Source organism: Oxyura jamaicensis, chromosome 1 (genome assembly GCF_011077185.1).
Source record: "Oxyura jamaicensis isolate SHBP4307 breed ruddy duck chromosome 1, BPBGC_Ojam_1.0, whole genome shotgun sequence".
Classification (NCBI taxonomy): domain Eukaryota; kingdom Metazoa; phylum Chordata; class Aves; order Anseriformes; family Anatidae; genus Oxyura; species Oxyura jamaicensis.
Window position 1 is genome coordinate 179,822,701 of NC_048893.1, and position 17,670 is coordinate 179,840,370.

At 39.3% G+C, this 17,670-nt stretch overlaps 1 protein-coding gene across 1 annotated transcript in view; it reads left to right on the plus strand.

The window, feature by feature from the left end:
* LOC118165940 (coiled-coil domain-containing protein 169-like) overlaps positions 1-17,312 on the plus strand; it is a 28,547-nt gene extending 11,235 nt beyond the window's left edge. The window contains exons 5-8 of the mRNA XM_035324366.1: positions 7,267-7,365; positions 7,556-7,609; positions 12,742-12,818; positions 16,846-17,312. Of these exons, the coding sequence (XP_035180257.1) occupies positions 7,267-7,365; positions 7,556-7,609; positions 12,742-12,818; positions 16,846-16,948 (333 nt within the window). The 3' untranslated portion in view covers positions 16,949-17,312. The remainder of the gene's footprint in view (positions 1-7,266; positions 7,366-7,555; positions 7,610-12,741; positions 12,819-16,845) is intronic.
* Positions 17,313-17,670: the final 358 nt, after the last annotated feature.

Here is a 17,670-nt window from a genome sequence, read left to right on the forward strand (position 1 = left end):
TACAATATATGTGTAGTGATTGTATTGATATCAACATAAAACTAATTTCAGTTACAGTAAAACTAAAGACGTAACATTGCTTTTTGCTCTTGATGAGTTTAAAATGATATGTTAAAAGATTCAGCTAAGTCAGCCAATGAACATCAGCTGCTAGTGTTGGAGGGAGGAGAGTTTATTTTCTAAATAAAACATAATTTAATTTAAAATGTTAAGGAGAATGGATTGCAAATGCGTCTTGTATGTGGTGTTGGATATTTTTTTTCTCCTACACAACTGACAGATATAGTGCTTTATTGCCTCTGTTCTAACTCATGGAGAAGAATTTTTTTTAAAAATAGCTGAATCAAATTGCTGTAAGGATCAATAGTTTGCATAAGCTCTGATGAAAGCATGTTTGAGCTTCTTGATGATGTCACATATTTGTTACCTGGTCTGTTGTAGAATTACTGATTGTCACATCTGTTGCCAGTGATAGCAGGGCAAGGAAAAATCCAGAATGAGAATAACTTCTGTGGGTAGCTTTAAAATTCGGCTGCAGTAGCCTCTGTACAATTTTATTTTCTGTCAAGTGTTAAGCCAAATATGTAACTTCAGTTGAATGAGAAGAAAATTATGTGGAAAAAAAAAAAAAAAGAACTGGAGAATTGGTATTCTCTTCGTGAAAATCTGGGCTTTTGCCACTGCTGGGCTCGAGACTTAATGTATCATTGCTCTGAGAGTGCATCGTGCTAAGCCTTGCAAAATTCCTTTACAGAAAGAAAGTATTCATTTAAAATCTCAGTGTGCCTTTTAGCTTACCAGATTGCTGAGAGGGGCTTGACATAGGCAACTTAATGAAAACTAAGAATCTTAAATTCAGGTTAAATCCCTTAGTCAGCTTATGTCTCCCTTTTAGGGATACATTGTCCAGCTATTCAAGGCACAGTAGAAGAACATGTAAAAATTCTGACTTGAAACAATATTTCAACATTCAGTTAAAGCAACACCAGGAATAAGTCATTTGACTTCTAAAAATCTTTTTCAGAATTTATCTTACTGGCTTATGCTAGAGTCTTGTTGGCAATTTCTTCTGGGGGAGTGCTGCATTGCTGGGGGGCTCCTTCTGGTTCCCTTGAGCTCTCACCAGGCCTTGCTTTGTATTGAGGCTGTTTTGTGCTCCTCTGGTGCAAGTTGGTGTTACTGCATGCTGTAAGCTCTACTTTCTGTGAGCTTTTGCTCTTGTGTTGTTTGACTCTGTTAAGCACTAAGCTGATCATATAACCATGAGCATAGAGAACTGAATCAGGAAAGAGAAGTCCTTAATGGTTTGGCTGAGTTCATGTGCTGGTGTTTCCCACTTCCCAATTTGTATTGTTGTGCAGGAGCTAAAGGCTTCAGGTATATAAGTTAGTTATGCCGTTACTGCCTTGACCGTAAGGGAGGAGGTAACTTACAACCAGTCTTTATTAACATGGGTCTCTAAGACCTGTCTGAAATTGTACCACTGAAAATTTTCTCGTGTCTGTTTTTGAAATTGCCTTCCATAATGTTTGGGGACCTGGAGAGTTTCATTAGTTGAGCAGGAACAGCTGTCTGGCTAGATTCACGTAAGAACTTGAGTATTGCTGTAACTGACCTCTGCGGTGTCTGTTAGGTGCCTGGACCCAGGATCAAAAATTAGAAGGCTGAGTTAGCAACCTGAGTTTCCTCAGTATTAAGTGGGAGAAGAGCAGATAGATTGGGATTCACAATTATGTTATGAGTGCATAACATAACTCATTATGTTAGGAGTGCATAACAGAGATAAAAACCTATTGGAAAGATGGTAAGAAATGCAGAAGAATTGTGTTTGAAATCCTATCTCCTTTCCCGAAGTATGCATGGCCTTGCATCCATTTTTACTTGTTCCTTCTCCATCCCTGTAAATTTTGTTTTCCTGACTGGTGAGCAGCTTGGCTTCAACAATTATCTCAACATTAGTAAGAATGATGGCAAAGGCATTCTCAGGATGTGAGGTGCTGTGAATTAAAGCTCTTAGGGTGGCAGAAGACTAAAATGTAAGCCTTCTAATTTCTTTGTGACTTAATCTGTAGGCTGTTAGGCAGAAGAGAAATCATTCCTCACGTAATATAGATAGAGCATGCTTATCAGGTTGTGCCCTGGTGGGGTATGAGGACCACCAGAAAGCTTTGCTTTGAGACTCTGTAAAGACTTTCAACAGTTCAGTCCTTGTGAAGACTAACAACAGTTCAGATGCCGACCTAAGTTTTATGAGAAAACCAGGTGTGAAGAATGTAAGACATTGTATAGACTGCTTCAGGATATCAATTTCTGCCCGAGGTATAATTTAGATACTGGTCCCTTTTTGGTTTGTGGTTTCACTTCCCAACCTGTAAATTGGGAGCAATTTCACTTTCCTATTTTTCTGGAGGCACACAGATTCTGTAGAGATGATAACTGTATACCGTAGTAACATCATCAACCTATTTCTGTCTGCTTGCTCACCAAAAGCCGTGGTGTAGTAGACAGTTTGCTTGCAGTTGGATCTCATCCTTGCTCCAGAGCTGAATGAGTGCCCAGGCATCTGCACCGGACCAGCTGCATTGGCAGCAAAAAAATGTACAGCGCTTCTGAAAAGGTTAAACAAAAAAAGATCTAAAAGTAGTTTGCTCTTGAGGTGAAAGAACTCAAAGAAAGAAGTTAGACTGATACCATCACTGAGGAGTTGTAAATCACAGCTACAACACCATGCTTGCTATCTTACAGGGCACTGACGGATGGATGGTCTTATGAGGAAATATGTAGTGGGGCATGAATTTACACAGCAGAAATCATGAGAGCAGCATGAACTTCTGTGTTTACTGTGTTTCAGCTTACTGTGGTGGTACAAAAAATGTACAAAAATATATTGTCACGTGGTTGTAATCTGTAATGTGTAATCAGGTCAGTAAGACCAAAAAAGTTAGTTTTTCCGGCTTGACTGTGCTGAGGCCTTTGCAATTGGTCTTTTTTTTTTTTTTAAATTCTGCACAGACACTGATGTAATGAAAAAGCACATGACCCTAGTGGAATTTAGCCAAATCTTCTCTTTAAACTGCAGCTTTCTTTCTGTCCTTGAATTGGCCAACATTATCTATTCAATATAGGAGTCTTCTGTATTAGGACAAAGGTTTCATCTGCATCCAAGGTACTTCTGAGTTAATTAGGAAAAAAAGAAAAAAAGAAAAACTCAAGTCTTTTCAGTTCTCCAGTGTGTCTGTTGTAACAGATTAAAGTTAGTAACAGTTCAGTCATGTGTGAAACATTCTTGAAAGATACAGTTCTTCTGTATCTCTCTTTTTTGAACAGTGGGAGGGGTTATCCGCTCTTGGCAAGATGTTTTAACGGACCGTGTCTTTTGCCATGCTCCTGCAAAATCTCGACTTTAATGAAGATTATTCCCAGGGAGATCTCAGTAACAGCCAGAAATTGTTTTGTGAAAAATAAAGTTTGGAAATGAATAAGTAATGTGATGTACAGAAAATTATGAAAGAGAAGAAAAGATGCAGCGATCTGCACATACTAGAAAGAAGACTGAAGATTTTGAACAGGCAGACATGTATGTTTGGTGGCTGTCTGTTAGAAACTACTGGTAAGAAGGTCACTTTACTGATTTAGAAAATAGAATGGTTTGATGATGTCCAGAATCAAGGATATAAGCTGGAGGATATTTTCACCTGAGGTGAAAATGTTCTTATAAGAATGACATAATCTTTTGTGTAATGGCAAAGGACATTTTCAAGCTCTGTATGAAACAAGGCAAAGACTGCCAGGCGGAATGTATGACCAAGGTGCTGACCAAGAGATGGAGGGCACAGTTGTAACAATAAAATAAAGGCCAACATGTGGTTTAAGATTGGATTTTTTTTTTTTTTTTCCATTAGAAAACATTTATAAACAACTTTCTAAGAAACAGACTATGCATAGATACCGGCCTTCTGGCATTTACATGATGAGTAGGGAAAATTTACAAGAAAAAGGAGAAAAAGTATTTGGAGAGATTCATATTATTTTCCTTTCCATGTTTTATACATAGAAAAGGAATATCTGGTAAATAAAGGCATTGCAAAGCTTTGTGGTCAGTGAGAAGAATAACTGACACTGCTAATACAATGGTCAGGTAGTCAGTACAGAAAGTAAAAGAGTTCAGCTATTCTGGCTAAGATGCTGGAGTTAGAAATAAAAAATAAAATCCTGAAACAGATCCTTCTTTTACAAAGGAGAACTAAGCAGACAAGTAGAAAAAAAAAAGAAAAAAAAAAAAAAAAAAAAAAAAAAAAAAAAGACCAGCCTGAAAAGTAATATATTGATAATGGAAAGATGATGGGATAACAAGTATTAAAGATACACACTTTGCAGGAAAGATAAAACAGAGGTACATGTGGTACATTGCAAATATGAGAGACTTTTACATGGTTGTAAATTCTTTCTTCATCATCTGTTTGAATTAAATCATCTGGAGGAAGGATAGGAAACCAAATTTTTATCACAATAGTATTTGCCAATAGTATTGAAATACATATTGAATCACTTAAATATTAGGACACCTGTATTTTCTTGTCTATATGTAGCTGTTTACTTCTCAGCTAGATCTTCAGTTCCTACCACAGTCAGTGGAAGTCTTGTTAATACAGTCAGCTTAGTATAGAGATAGGTATCTAAATTCATCTCAGTAGGCATCTTTGATGGAACAGTTGTGTAAGCAGAGACTTGCAGGCATTTCAGTACAGAATGGCCCACTGCTGCTTCAGAAGGATACACATCTCCTGTAACCCATGTGTCATATCTGACACATACAGATGTCTTGGACGCCCGACGGCATCTCAAATGGCAGCTGAATTGAGTCCTTTGTAGCTACTCAGCTGAATGACTCTGAGCATCATCAATTGTACTGACTGACGCTTAGCAGGAGCTTAGTTCACATGCAGACTCTCAAATGTAGATATTCTCACCTCAGACTGAATCCTGTCCATGCCATGAATATAATATTTGGATGCATATGAATTTGGATATAATATCATTAGACGACTATTTCCAGAAACTGTTATCACATGTGATGCTTGCAAATAAAGACGAAAAACCAAGCGCTAGTAATAACGATGAAGCACAGATCTCAGTGGTTGTGATAGCACATTTTATCAGAAAATGCTGGATAAAAAGGAGGGAATTCTATTTTAGATCTAAAAAACTGTAGAAGAACATTATAGAAAAGCCAGTCATAAAATTGTCATATCTAGTAATCATAAATTTATTTGTTTTAATTTAAACATGTATGTATTGCCTAAGTTTTCAATAAGGGTAGAAGCAATAAAATGCAGGACAAAGAAAGAGCTAGCTAATGTCAGCAAGTGCGTGGAGGAAATGGCAGTAACCACATCCTAAGGAAAACTCAAGGAGCTGGTTAGGCTTAAATTGAGGGAAATGGGTAATCTCTACTTTAGGATTTTGAGAGAACTGGCTGGCTACATTACAGATCTGATAGCAAGTGGTTTTCATAAAGCTGTGGATGGTAGTATTGTGTGCATTAGAGAATTGCCATTTTTTTCCTAGATTTAAGATAAAGGAGTAATTGGGGCAAAACAAAACTGAAATACAGATTTGTTAAAAGTGGTTCATGCCAGGCAAACCTGTTAACTTTTTGTGATGAGACAATAGATTTGTTGTCAGGATAAATACAGTAATTCTGTTCACTGTGACCTCTGGTAAAGATACCATGTCACATGGGAACTGGCTGATTAGTTTGGAGACAATGATAATTAATCAATTTGTTGAAGGAGTAAGGAACTGGCAAGTGGAACATAATAGTGGATAGGAGGCTGCTGGGAGAGTACAGGCAGAGTTCTTCCAGGACCAGGTTTAGGACTAATCTCAGCATGTTATGCATGACCTTGATATACAACATAGAAATAGATTATGACATTTTCTCCTGATACCAATTTTGTAACATAATAGGAATCTGGATGTTGTTTAGAAAGAGAATGACATGGAAGAGTAGATTATTAAAAATAGGTTTTAAATTTAATAGTATAGACCAAAGGACTGAGAAAGTAGTAAACAAATTCTGTTACGAATTGAGAGCTGATCACCTGGACACAGCTGCACAGGGGAATCTACTGAGGGTATAGAGAGGTATTCTATTTGATACCATGTTGACTGTAAGCCATCACCATGCAGCTGTGAAAAAGGAAAATGCAATCTTAACATTTCTCTGTACAGATAAATAAGCATTACTGACATTGTTAAGGCAGTGAGATGGCTTCTGGAGTACTGCATGCTCCAGCATGGTTCTGCTCTCCAAGTGTAAGTGTGGGCTCCAGCTGGTGTACAAAGGGCTACTGTGATGATCAGATGAATGGAGAGGCTACTGCGTGAGAGACCATTTTTAAAAGCTCATCTTATTTATCCTAGTAAAATGAATGTTGAAATAAGACATTCCTGGTTTCTCTATGTACCACCAAGAAGAAGAGCAGTTATCTTAAATATAATTTCAATACAAAAACAAAAATAATCTGAGGCAATAAATTAGTCTATTCAAGCCTCCTAATAAGAATGTATCCACTGGATGGAGTGGATCAATTTAAGAAAGGGATTACGAGAAGCAGTTTCCTGTGGTAGAAATGGAGGAGGTCCCACTTGGGTGTGTGTTCTGATTGCACTATAGGGAACAGGCCAGTGCTGGTAACCAAAAGTGGACTCTGCCATGGTTATTCTCACAGAACCCAGTTGTACATAAGGTAAATGGCTCCACATTTTGGAGGGAGACAAATAATGTCTCTCCAAAATACTACTTTCTAGTCATGTTCCTTTGGGTTACTACTGACATTCCCTGTGCTTCTTCAGCCATTCCAGCAGCTCCTTTGGCAAGTAGTTTGAAGATGGATGTGCAGGTGGGATCTGATATCTTCCTCCTCTAGAAAAGTAGCTATAAGAGTAAACTTTGGTTAGAAGTAAGGAGCAGTTCTGTCTGATCACAACAAAGTGACTGTGCTTACTTAACAAGGCACACAATTGTGGAAAACTGTTATCTGTATCATTTTATAGCATTGGAAATGTGTAGTTCACAACTGATAGTTTTAACATATGGTTAATTGCTTTTGTCTCTGTGGTGTGCCAGCCAGAACCTTGTAAACAAAAAGTGCACAAGAAGCAAATACAGCAACAAGCATCATAATGCCTGAAGAATAAGGGCTGTGATGGTGATGTCTTTATACAGAATGGAAATATTTGTTTTATTTACTATAACCACAGGGTTCCTTGAAGGAGGTTCTTAAACAACTAGAAGAAGAGAAAAAAAGTCTCCAGAATCAGCTAAAAGATTACGAACTTAGACTGGAACAAGAGGCAAAGGTTTGTAATCACTAGTCTATAAAAGCTGTTATGTAGTCTGACAGACAATGTGTGTGGAACATACAATAGAATAGTTCCACAAAGTATGTCACTGGAAAAAAGCTCTGCTATGTATTTGTTTCTTCCTGTATGATTTAGATTTTTAAGTATTTTGCTTACCAGTAGCCTGTTCTGCTTATTTTAAACATAGGCTTACCACAAAGCTAATGATGAGCGGCGCATGTACCTCTCAGAGATCTTACAGGTAAGCAAAAAACCTGTGTGACTCAGTAAGTTTCAAAAATCTTGATGCTCTCTTAATATAGCATCAGCATCTGTTTATGCCGTGAGCTAAGAGTCTGTTATCACTTCATTCATCTTCCAAATTCATTATAAAGATTGCTTTTAAAAATGTTTAAGAGCTAGGATTGATTGATTACTCAATTTATTTTATTTTTAAATCCATTTGTGCTTTTGTATCAATTATAGTTTCATTGCTTCCAAGGGTAGTCAAAGTGCCCTTAACTGAGAAAGCTGAAGGAATTTTCTGATACTTGCTTGCCCATCCAATAGTCACAAGATTCCTGTGGCATGGTTCGATGTTTCTGCTGAAGAACAGAACCAAATTATTAGGAACAGTGTCACCCACCTTTTTCATATTTCTTTTTTGTCTTTTAAAGATAAGCTAGCCAGCCAGCTCAGCATGACAATACAGTACATATTTCAATTAAATTTACAAGATAACAGATAAGGTGCCTTGTTTTTATGAACTCAGAAGTTAAATTTTATTTCTGCAAATTACGTAATACATAGAAGTTGATATTACAAGCTGCAGGGAACCCATAAAGATTTCTGGTACTTCTTGTCGTGAATGAACTCTTAATTCCTGAATAATGTAGAAGTAATAGTTTAGTGTGATACTCGAGAATGACTGTCATGTAATCCCTGTCATAGCTAACTGGAGTGAAAGGCCGTAATTAGCAGTGTTCCCATGTGTTTGCACAGTGGGCAAGTGATTCTCCTATGTGGTTCATTGCTGCTTTGGATGATCTGAAAGAATTTCACAAGCTAACTTTTCCAGCATTAAACAAAGAAAAAGTCCAGACTGATAACTGTAATATATTTATATTAACAGTGAAGCTGGGAACTGTTGGAAAAAGAAGGTGAGACATGAAAAGATATTTTCATTAACTGTATGCAATAGCAGGAGGAATGCCTATGTTTGGCTGCCCAAAAAAGCGCTTAAACATGCATAAAATACTGTTTGAAGTGAGGTTTATGCACTGGCGTGTTGCTTTAGTATGGCATTAGGGACTCGTGTATTATATTTTCAGTACTCGGTGCCATGATACCAGAACCATGTGAGGGCAATTCATAGAACCATAGAATGGTTTGGGTTGGAAGGGACCTTTAAAACCACCTAGCTCCATCTCCCCTGCCACGGTCAGGGACACCTCCCACCAGACCAGGCTGCCCAAAGCCCATCTAGCCTGGCCTTGAGCACCTCCAGGGATGGGGCATCCACAGCTTCTCTGGGCAGCCTGTGCCTTCTTCCTAATGCCTAATCTAAACCTCCCCTCTTTTAGTTTAAAGCCACTCCCCCTTGTCCTACCTCTGTACCCCCTGACAATTGTCCCTCCCCAGCTTTCCTGTAGCTACCTTTAGGTACTGGAAAGCTGCTGTAATGTCTCTCTGGATCCTTCTATTCTCCAGCCTGAACAACCCCAATTCCCTCAGCCTGCCTTCTTTTAGGAAGAACTTCTTTACTGAACGGGTTGTTAGTCACTGGAATAGGCTGCCCAGGGAAGTGGTTGAGTCACCATCCCTGGAGGTCTTTAAAAGTTGTTTAGATGTAGAGCTTAGGGATATGGTTTAGTGGAAGATTTGTTAGCGTTAGGTCGGAGGTTGGACTCGGTGATCTTGGAGGTCTCTTCCAACCTAGACTATTCTGTGATTCTGTGATTCATAGGAGAGGTGCTCCAGCCCTCTGATTATCCTTGTGGCCCTTCTCTGGACTCATTCTAATAGGTCCATGAAAACAATCATCTTCAGATTAATCTATATATCTTCAGGTTTACAGCTGTTAAACTTTGTTTTAAGTGGTTATAGAGAGATCCTCTGTAATCCATGGAGAGAGAAGGATATTTAAGGTGCAAACCGTCACACCTGTTTAAGATCAAGATGAAACGAATTTCCCAGGGCCTTACCTGTTTATATTCCCGAGCTGCAAGCAGAGCCTAGGGAGCAGTTCAGATTAGACATCTATCTTTTACATTGTTAATGTGAACAGGGCAGTCAGCCTAGTCATGGTTGACTGTTGGTTGCAAAAGAATCAGTGGCTCATCTGGTCCTTTCTGACCTTGCCCTGCTATGACCGTGATTTGATTGTGTTGCTCATCTTATTTTAAAATCTACACAGGCATGTTGATTAACAGTTACTCTATTAACAGTTCATGCTATCAGTAGAGGCAGATTTGCATTCAGTCCAAAATTATTCAGCTGTGTTAAAATCTCACTGTTCTAGAGGCTACGCTGTAATGTTGGCAGCAGTTGGGTTAGAAGGAAAACAACCTGTGACAACAATATATTCAAGTGACACACTCCCGATTAAAGAGAATGAATATAATGTCTTGTTAGGCCTGTTTTCCTCATTATTTTTATGTTTTTTATAGCTCACAGTAAAGGAAACAACAACAGTGGCATTTTTACTGGTTGAAAATTCCCAGATGTTGAAAGCTTTTCTTTGGTTTTCTTTCTGTATTGTTTTGGATCCTGCCTGCAGCCCTCTGCAGAAGAGAATTTACCTTTCTATTATCATGTGCTTGTCTGCATTTTTTACAAAATACATGAATTGTCCGAGTGCTTTTGTTGTTTGTGTTGGCTGGATCCATAAGTGTATAGTCTTGACTAAGTTGACTTCACCAACTTTCGGACTTGTGCTAGAGGCAGTGATAATTTGTGGTGTTTTCTAGTATGCTTTGTTTGTTTTGTTCCAATCTGAAAAAAATGTTGGTTTGGGATTCGTACTCCACAACTCCCAAAGCACTTTCTGGTGGTATTCAGAAATTTGTTTGAGAAGTAGTCAGAGAAGAACCATCATAAATGTTTAAATGGCCATTCTCTCAGGCCAGATTTTTATCACAAACTTTTACTTTGATATCACAGAATCACACAGAATCACAGAATAGTCTAGGTTGGAAGAGACCTCCAAGATCACCGAGTCCAACCTCTTACCTAACGCTAACAAATCTTCCACTAAACCATATCCCTAAGTTCTACATCTAAACCTCAATTTCAAGACCTCCAGGGATGGTGACTCAACCACTTCCCTGGGCAGCCTATTCCAGTGACTAACAACCCGTTCAGTAAAGAAGTTCTTCCTAATATCCAGCCTAAACCTCCCCTGGCGCAACTTAGGCTATTCCCCCTCGTCCTGTCACCAGGCACGTGGGAGAATAGACCAACCCCCACCTCGCTACAGCCTCCCTTCAGGTACCTGTAGAGAGCAATAAGGTCACCCCTGAGCCTCCTTTTCTCCAGGCTAAACAGTCCCAGCTCCCGCAGCCGCTCCTCGTAAGACTTGTTCTCCAGACCCTTCACCAGCTTTGTAGCCTTTCTCTGGACTCGCTCAAGCACCTCCACGTCCTTCTTGTAGCGAGGGGCCCAAAGCTGAACGCAGTACTCGAGGTGCGGCCTCACCAGAGCCGAGTACAGGGGGACTAATCACTTCCCTGGACGTGCTGGCCACGCTGTTTCTTATGCAAGCCAGGATGCTGTTGGCCTTCTTGGCCGCCTGAGCACACAGCTGGCTCATATTCAGCCGACTGTCAACCAATACTTCCAGGTCCTTCTCTGCCAGGCAGCTTTCTAACCACACATCTCCCAGCCTGTAGCGCTGTTTGGGGTTGTTGGGCCCCAGGTGCAGGACCCAGCACTTGGCCTTGTTGAACTTTATACCATTGGCCTCTGCCCATCGGTCCAGCCTGACTTGTCATTGGGATTTCTTTGCAGAAAAAGATCATAATTATAGATAGGTACAGCTGGAAATCTCCGTGTGCAGCTAGGGCTTATTTTAGTGGGATAGGTGTGGAGGAAGCTGTTCTGGCAAAAACACTGCTGTGGACAGTAATCATATACACTGACACTCCATATTCATAGAAATAATAAAAGAACAACTGTGAAGTCAGTCAACACATAGTTCTTACCTGATGATCTTGTCACAGAATCACTGCTCAGAAATGTGGTAAATTATAGTAGCCATCATCTTTACTAGAGTTCCTTGAGTGAAAAAAAAATAATCTTGCCTTCAAGAAGTTAAATCTATGCAGATACCATTCTTTTTTATGTATGGAAAAACTCTACCTCAGTTGCTGACTTTGGTGTGACTGGGTCAGGAATACTTGCCTAATGTATTATATAGGTGGAAGCATAGCAGAAGCCCTATAAGCAGTGAGACATGCTTCTTTTCAGTGCTAAAATTTTTTCACATAAGTGCAGGATGTTTTCACATGTCTCATAAAATGTAATGTTTAAATAATCCAGACCTTGAATCTTCTTAAGGTAGCTCCAAAATCTAGTCGTAGGCTTTCAAAAGTCTTCACTGGCTTGGTATAGCTGGCACATGGTATGTCATGATTATCGTGCATTTATTGTATGTTCCTGGTGGACCTGCTTTAGAGAGGCTGAGAAAATTTCATTCACTCATGCTAAATACCAAGCGTGCACGGCAGCCAGACAAGCCCTACAGCTGCTGTATTTTCTGTTTTTCCAACCATGGCATAGGCAAACTTCTGACACGTAGGTCTAGTAAAGGCAGCTTGAAAAGCAGCAAGCAAGCGCTGGGTGAGGAGGAAACACCATGAGCTAAGGAGCAGCAGAAGCAACTGATTTAATCCTGCTCAGATTCTGTTAAATGCAATTGCAAGGGTAACAACTGTTGTTTTCAGCATGTTCAGAAATGTTGTCATGACCTCCAGAGTATGCAGAGATTTCCATGCTGAGCTGTTTTTCAAGTAGTACCTGTTCTTAATTAATACTTTAATCATTCAAAAGTACAACTAAGTCACTATAATTTAGTACATTTTGTATCCCATAAAGAAAAGTATGTTAGAAACATAGTGCTTCTTCATTGAGGATATGGAGTTCAAGGCAGTATGACCAAAAATATGCTAATTTTAAATTACATAGTCTGTGATTATCCAGATACTTATGTGTGGCAAGGAATTTTGGCATGTGCTCAGTTCTCCAAAATCAACAAGGCATTGGTCTAATATGTGCTTAAAGTACTTTGTGGCAGTAAGACTAGAATTGGTCAAAGTCAGTTTGAAAATATTTGACTGTATTAACTGTGATTGTGACTAAGGTTTAACTTGTTTTGTAAAACTTTGGCTATTACAGACATCGTCTACACTTACAATTGTTGAAAGGCAAAACCCAGATGCTCTGACAGACAAGGGAGAAAGTCAGATACTGAGGTAAGTTTATTTATATTCCCTCTTTTTCTGGTGCAGCTCTCTGTTCACGTTAAATATCACTAAACATAATTCTAATGATAAAATAATAATCGTAACATCATTTTTGATACTGCTTTTCAATCTACTTTATTTAATACTAAGTATGTTGCATGATTGAAAATACATATATTTAAGTGGCCTGTTTGAAATCTAGCAAGCTCTCTGATGTTCTTCCCTTTCAACCTGTGTTAAAAAGGGATAATTTTTTTTCTGTATTACTTGCAGGACTGGGGACAGCAAGTGTACTCTTTAGTCCATTAAGAGTAATTCAATTAAATAATTGCCTAGCTTGGTGCTTTTTAGTCAGTAGAGAATGTAAGGATTTTTAGGATGATAATGTGAGAGGTTTTAGATGGCAACATAAAAAGGTTTAATTGTTCAACAGATTTCTGTTTAGTTATACGGGTTAGAAATTTAAATGTGAGATGAGCCCACCTGTTCTGAGCTGTAGAGAAATAAAATTAATTTCTGATTGTAGTGCTTCTGAGAATGCTTGAAATCAGGGGAGATTTATTTTTTAACTGAACAGAAAATATTAAGAATATAAAGTATGAAGAATACAGGGAATCGCATCGGAAGTGTGTTGAATCCAGCATCCTGCCTCCAGTCACCATAAGTAGATGCCTACAGAAGGCAGGCAGATAAAATGTTTGCTTTTGGAACTCTCCCAAACATTTTCTCTTTGAAGACTTCCTGAGCTAATATGGTTTCTACGTATTTAGCATCTCACAATAAATACTGTTCCATGAACCCACTTACCTATATTATTAATACTTGCATCCACAATACATACTGAGAGTATCTACAAATGTAATGAGTAAATTATAAGCATGAAATTGTGAACGCATATTTGCTTACCTGCTTTATCCTTTCATTCTCTGTAAGCTCAGAATAACAGGATTTCAAATTGGAACAGTGGATTTTCATGCTCCAGAGGAGGATTTTAGTAGAATATGAATTAACATAGTACAATATGAATTAATGTCTCTAACTGAAGTTTCTCAATACAGAAAAGGCTATGTGGGTCTGAGGCTCCCCATATATAGCCAGCGTGTTGGTTCTGGACCCTGTGATGCTTATGTATTGTGTTTATGTGGCCAAGTTTTGGTAGCAGTGGGAGGCTGTATGGGTGGTCCCTGTGAGCAGAGCCCAGCAGCTGCCCCATGTCAGATCAGAGCCAGCTCCAAAGGGACCCTCTGCTGGCCAGAGATGAGCCAGGGAGCAACATTGTTTGCACCTCTGGGAGAGCATACTTAAGAAATAAAAAACTTCTGTGCAACAGCTGTGAGAAAATGTAGAGAGAACCAGCCCTGCAGGTGAGTGCAGCAGGAGGGCAGGAGGTGCTCCAGGCACGCAGCAGCAGTTCTCCTGCGGCCTGTGGAGAGGCCCCTGGTGGAGCAGGCTGTCCCCCTGCAGCCCATGGGTCCCACATGGAGCAGATCTCCACGCTGCAGCCTTTGGATGAGCCCGTGGATGATAAATTATATGAATCTCCCTTACACTGAGTCTATTTTGACCATGACAATAATTCGTGAGCAACGTCCCTGTCCTTACCTCAACCCATGAGCTTTTTCCATTGTATTTTCTTCTCTCCCTTTCCTTCTGAGGAAAGGGAGTGAGAGAGCAATTGTGATGCTTAGATAGCCATTGCTGTTGAACGACCACTGTTTAACATAGCCCATGTGAAAGAGGTCAGGAAGTTAGAATTAGGAGAATTCACTGTCTTTGTTGGGAGATTAAATATCGTCACCCAGATACTGAGTTTTGCTTAACACTGAGCTGTGATTATGTTGGGGGTTTAATTAATTTATTTTAGTATAGTGTTGCTTACCCTGAAATTATATGACAGTGGGTTTCTCTAATTTTCTTTATATCAAACAGAAGAAAATAAGGTTTACTGTGATTGCTGGTCTCACAGGATATATATTGTAAACAAATACCCATTCTCCATCCACTTTCTCTCAGAGTTTTTTTTTCTTTTAACTTCAAAGTACTTTACACACACTCATCTTTTAAATTGTCCTTAGTAGTGAAGGGTCTAGTTTGCAGAACATTGGCTTCTATGACCAGTGACCTAGAGCTATCACCTCGAGCTTTGGTCTTAGTATACAACACAGATATAAGAATGGGGATTTGGCCTCATTTGTATTTTAAGCGCTAGATACAGGTAAATGCCCCTTGATCATCACAATGTTATTACAGTCACTGGTATATTATTCCTTTTTAATTATATTTTGATTTACTGCTTGAAGGTTGTTCATTCAAGCTGACATTAATGAGAAATAACTTAATCCAAATAAAAGAAAATAGGTGTGATTGAAAATAAACTGTTCTTGAGAATAATTTGATTTTTTTTTCTGTCCAGAGTTCTTCTGTTAGCCTTTCAGAAAACACCTGCCTTCATTGGATTTCAAACTATACCAAGAAATGATGTTTAATGTTTGTTTTAACTATAGGTACAGATACGGAAACCCAATCCATATATTAAAACAACACTGTAATATTTTTCAAATTAATTGTGAACACTAATTGTTGATGCACTCCATGCCCTGGCCATCCGAATACAGAAGCCAAGCTTGACAGAGGTCATTTTTTATGGTATCGCACAGTACACCAAAAAAATAGAGATGGCAACTGGGAAAAAAAAAATAATGATAAAAAAATGGATGTCTTGATGACTTATGTCTCTGATGTAGTCTGTGCAGCCAATTTAATGTCACCCTGAGCTCGTTCTGTTACACTAAGGCATATTGCAGTGCCTTCAGTTGAGTTCCAGCACTGCCCTGGCTGCAACTGCCTGGTTTCTGGCTTGCTGCTGGCATTAAGTCCAGCTGGTTGTCAGTGGAAAGACATTTTGCTGCATGCAGAGTTCCACACAGATACATGCTTGGTACAGCTCTGCAGTGTCTTTTTGACTTTGCGTAATCAATTGGTCCGAGTCTGAATCATCACTTGGTTATTGAGCAAGCTGGAGCCTTGGGTTCTGGTCTGCCAAGCTCTGAATCTTGCAGCTCCGTATCTCTGTGGGGCCAACTCTCCCTTCAAGACTATGCCTGCTTGTAAGAGCTCAAACAAAAGAAGCGTCGGTCTCAAGAAAACTAATCTCAAGAAAACAGCTTACTTGGCTCTTTGCCCAGAAATGTGAAACTTGCACAGTTCATGTCATCACAACTTCCACCACATAACAAAACATTTCTGTGGCTGTCATCATGAATGTAAAGACCTGGTGGCATGATGTGCTTTCCTTCCGAATGCCTATTACTTGAGAGAGACACTGAATCCATGTATATTTCCATTGGAGTGTACGAAGTGCTTACTGTGTGTCTGCTTCAGTGATGAGCAGGGAGAGAAGCAAAGATGATTTGTGTAAGCGTAGAGATGCATGCTGCTCGGTCATGAGAACGAGCCTTCCAGATTGTGGAATTGCCATTTCCCCCCTGGAGATGTGCTTACATTCCCACTGGTTTCTCTTAGATCAAGATGAAAACAGCTCTAGTAGGTTTCACCTAGGTGGTATATGTGTCTGATGAGCACTGCTTCAAAAGTCTGCTACCAGCAGTTCACATGTATGATCGTGGGCTCGAGAAAATGGCCACAGGCTGAAACACCTGCGGAGAACTGTGACTGCATCTACACGGAGGGTTTTCCATTTCTTGATGGGGATTTTGTAACTGATGAAAATGACTCCTTAACCAGTTAGCTTTGTCTCTGTGCAAATGTTTAGTATTCTGTTCGTGTTCTTCAAATGCCATCGTTTGGATAACAGGAAGTAGTCAGGAATCATGAGATGAGGATTGGTTTAGAATGCAAAATAATTAAATGCTCCGCTAGCCCTCAAACCTAGAAATATGCTTGTTTTTTCCCCTCTCAGGGTTATTAATTCACCATAATAATCAGTTATGCTAATACAATAAGCATGCAAATTTCTAGCAGTAAAGCTTACAGCAAGTGTGACATTTGATGGCTAACTTCACCCATTTTATTTCAGAGGGAGACGCAGTATTCCACGAAATCTGAAGATGGTTAATCCCCAAAAAGGACTGATTAAAAAGACTGCAGGAGTGAAGCAGCTTCCCAAACTAAAGCACTGATTTACATGAATATACATGCAAAGAATTCCAATCACGTTTATTCTTTCTTCTTTTTTACTGAAAATTTCTAAATTCAAAATGAATGTGTTTGTGCTACATTGTACCGAGCCCAGACCAGCACATCTTCTTGGCAGCGTTAGTGTAAGTGTTCCTCTTTTCCTGATGGAATTGTTCTTCTAGTTGCCATCCTTGTTCTGGTGAGCTCTGACCTTTTCCATTCTGGTTCTCATCTGTGATTCTGGGCATCAGGGAATTGCGAGCCTTGGAGGACATTTCATTTGTTTATATCCAGCGTAGATCCTTGAACTCTGACTGCACAATAACTTGAAAATAAATAAGCCTTTAGCATTTTTGACCTATCAACCAAGAAGAAAAAGAAAAGGCAGTGATTTAATCTGAAATGTAATCTCTCTATCCAAATAGAGAATCTCAGAGAAAATTCCATCCAAGGGCATCCCCCCTTGGTGTAGGAGCAAAGAGAGCCTCTCAAGGAGCTTGGTGTTGGTACAGCTGAACACGCCTTTCATTTGGCTTTTAAAAAGACCAACACACAGTGTATTATCCAGTCTGATTTCTTACGTGACACCATACAGTAGGCTTCTTTTACAATATCAAATTGTTTTTGTTCCATGAGCTTTACTGCTCCAGCAGAGAGATGAAACACCTCCAAATTTAACTACTTAAAAAGCTGGCATGCCATAGATCCCATGTTGACCACTACC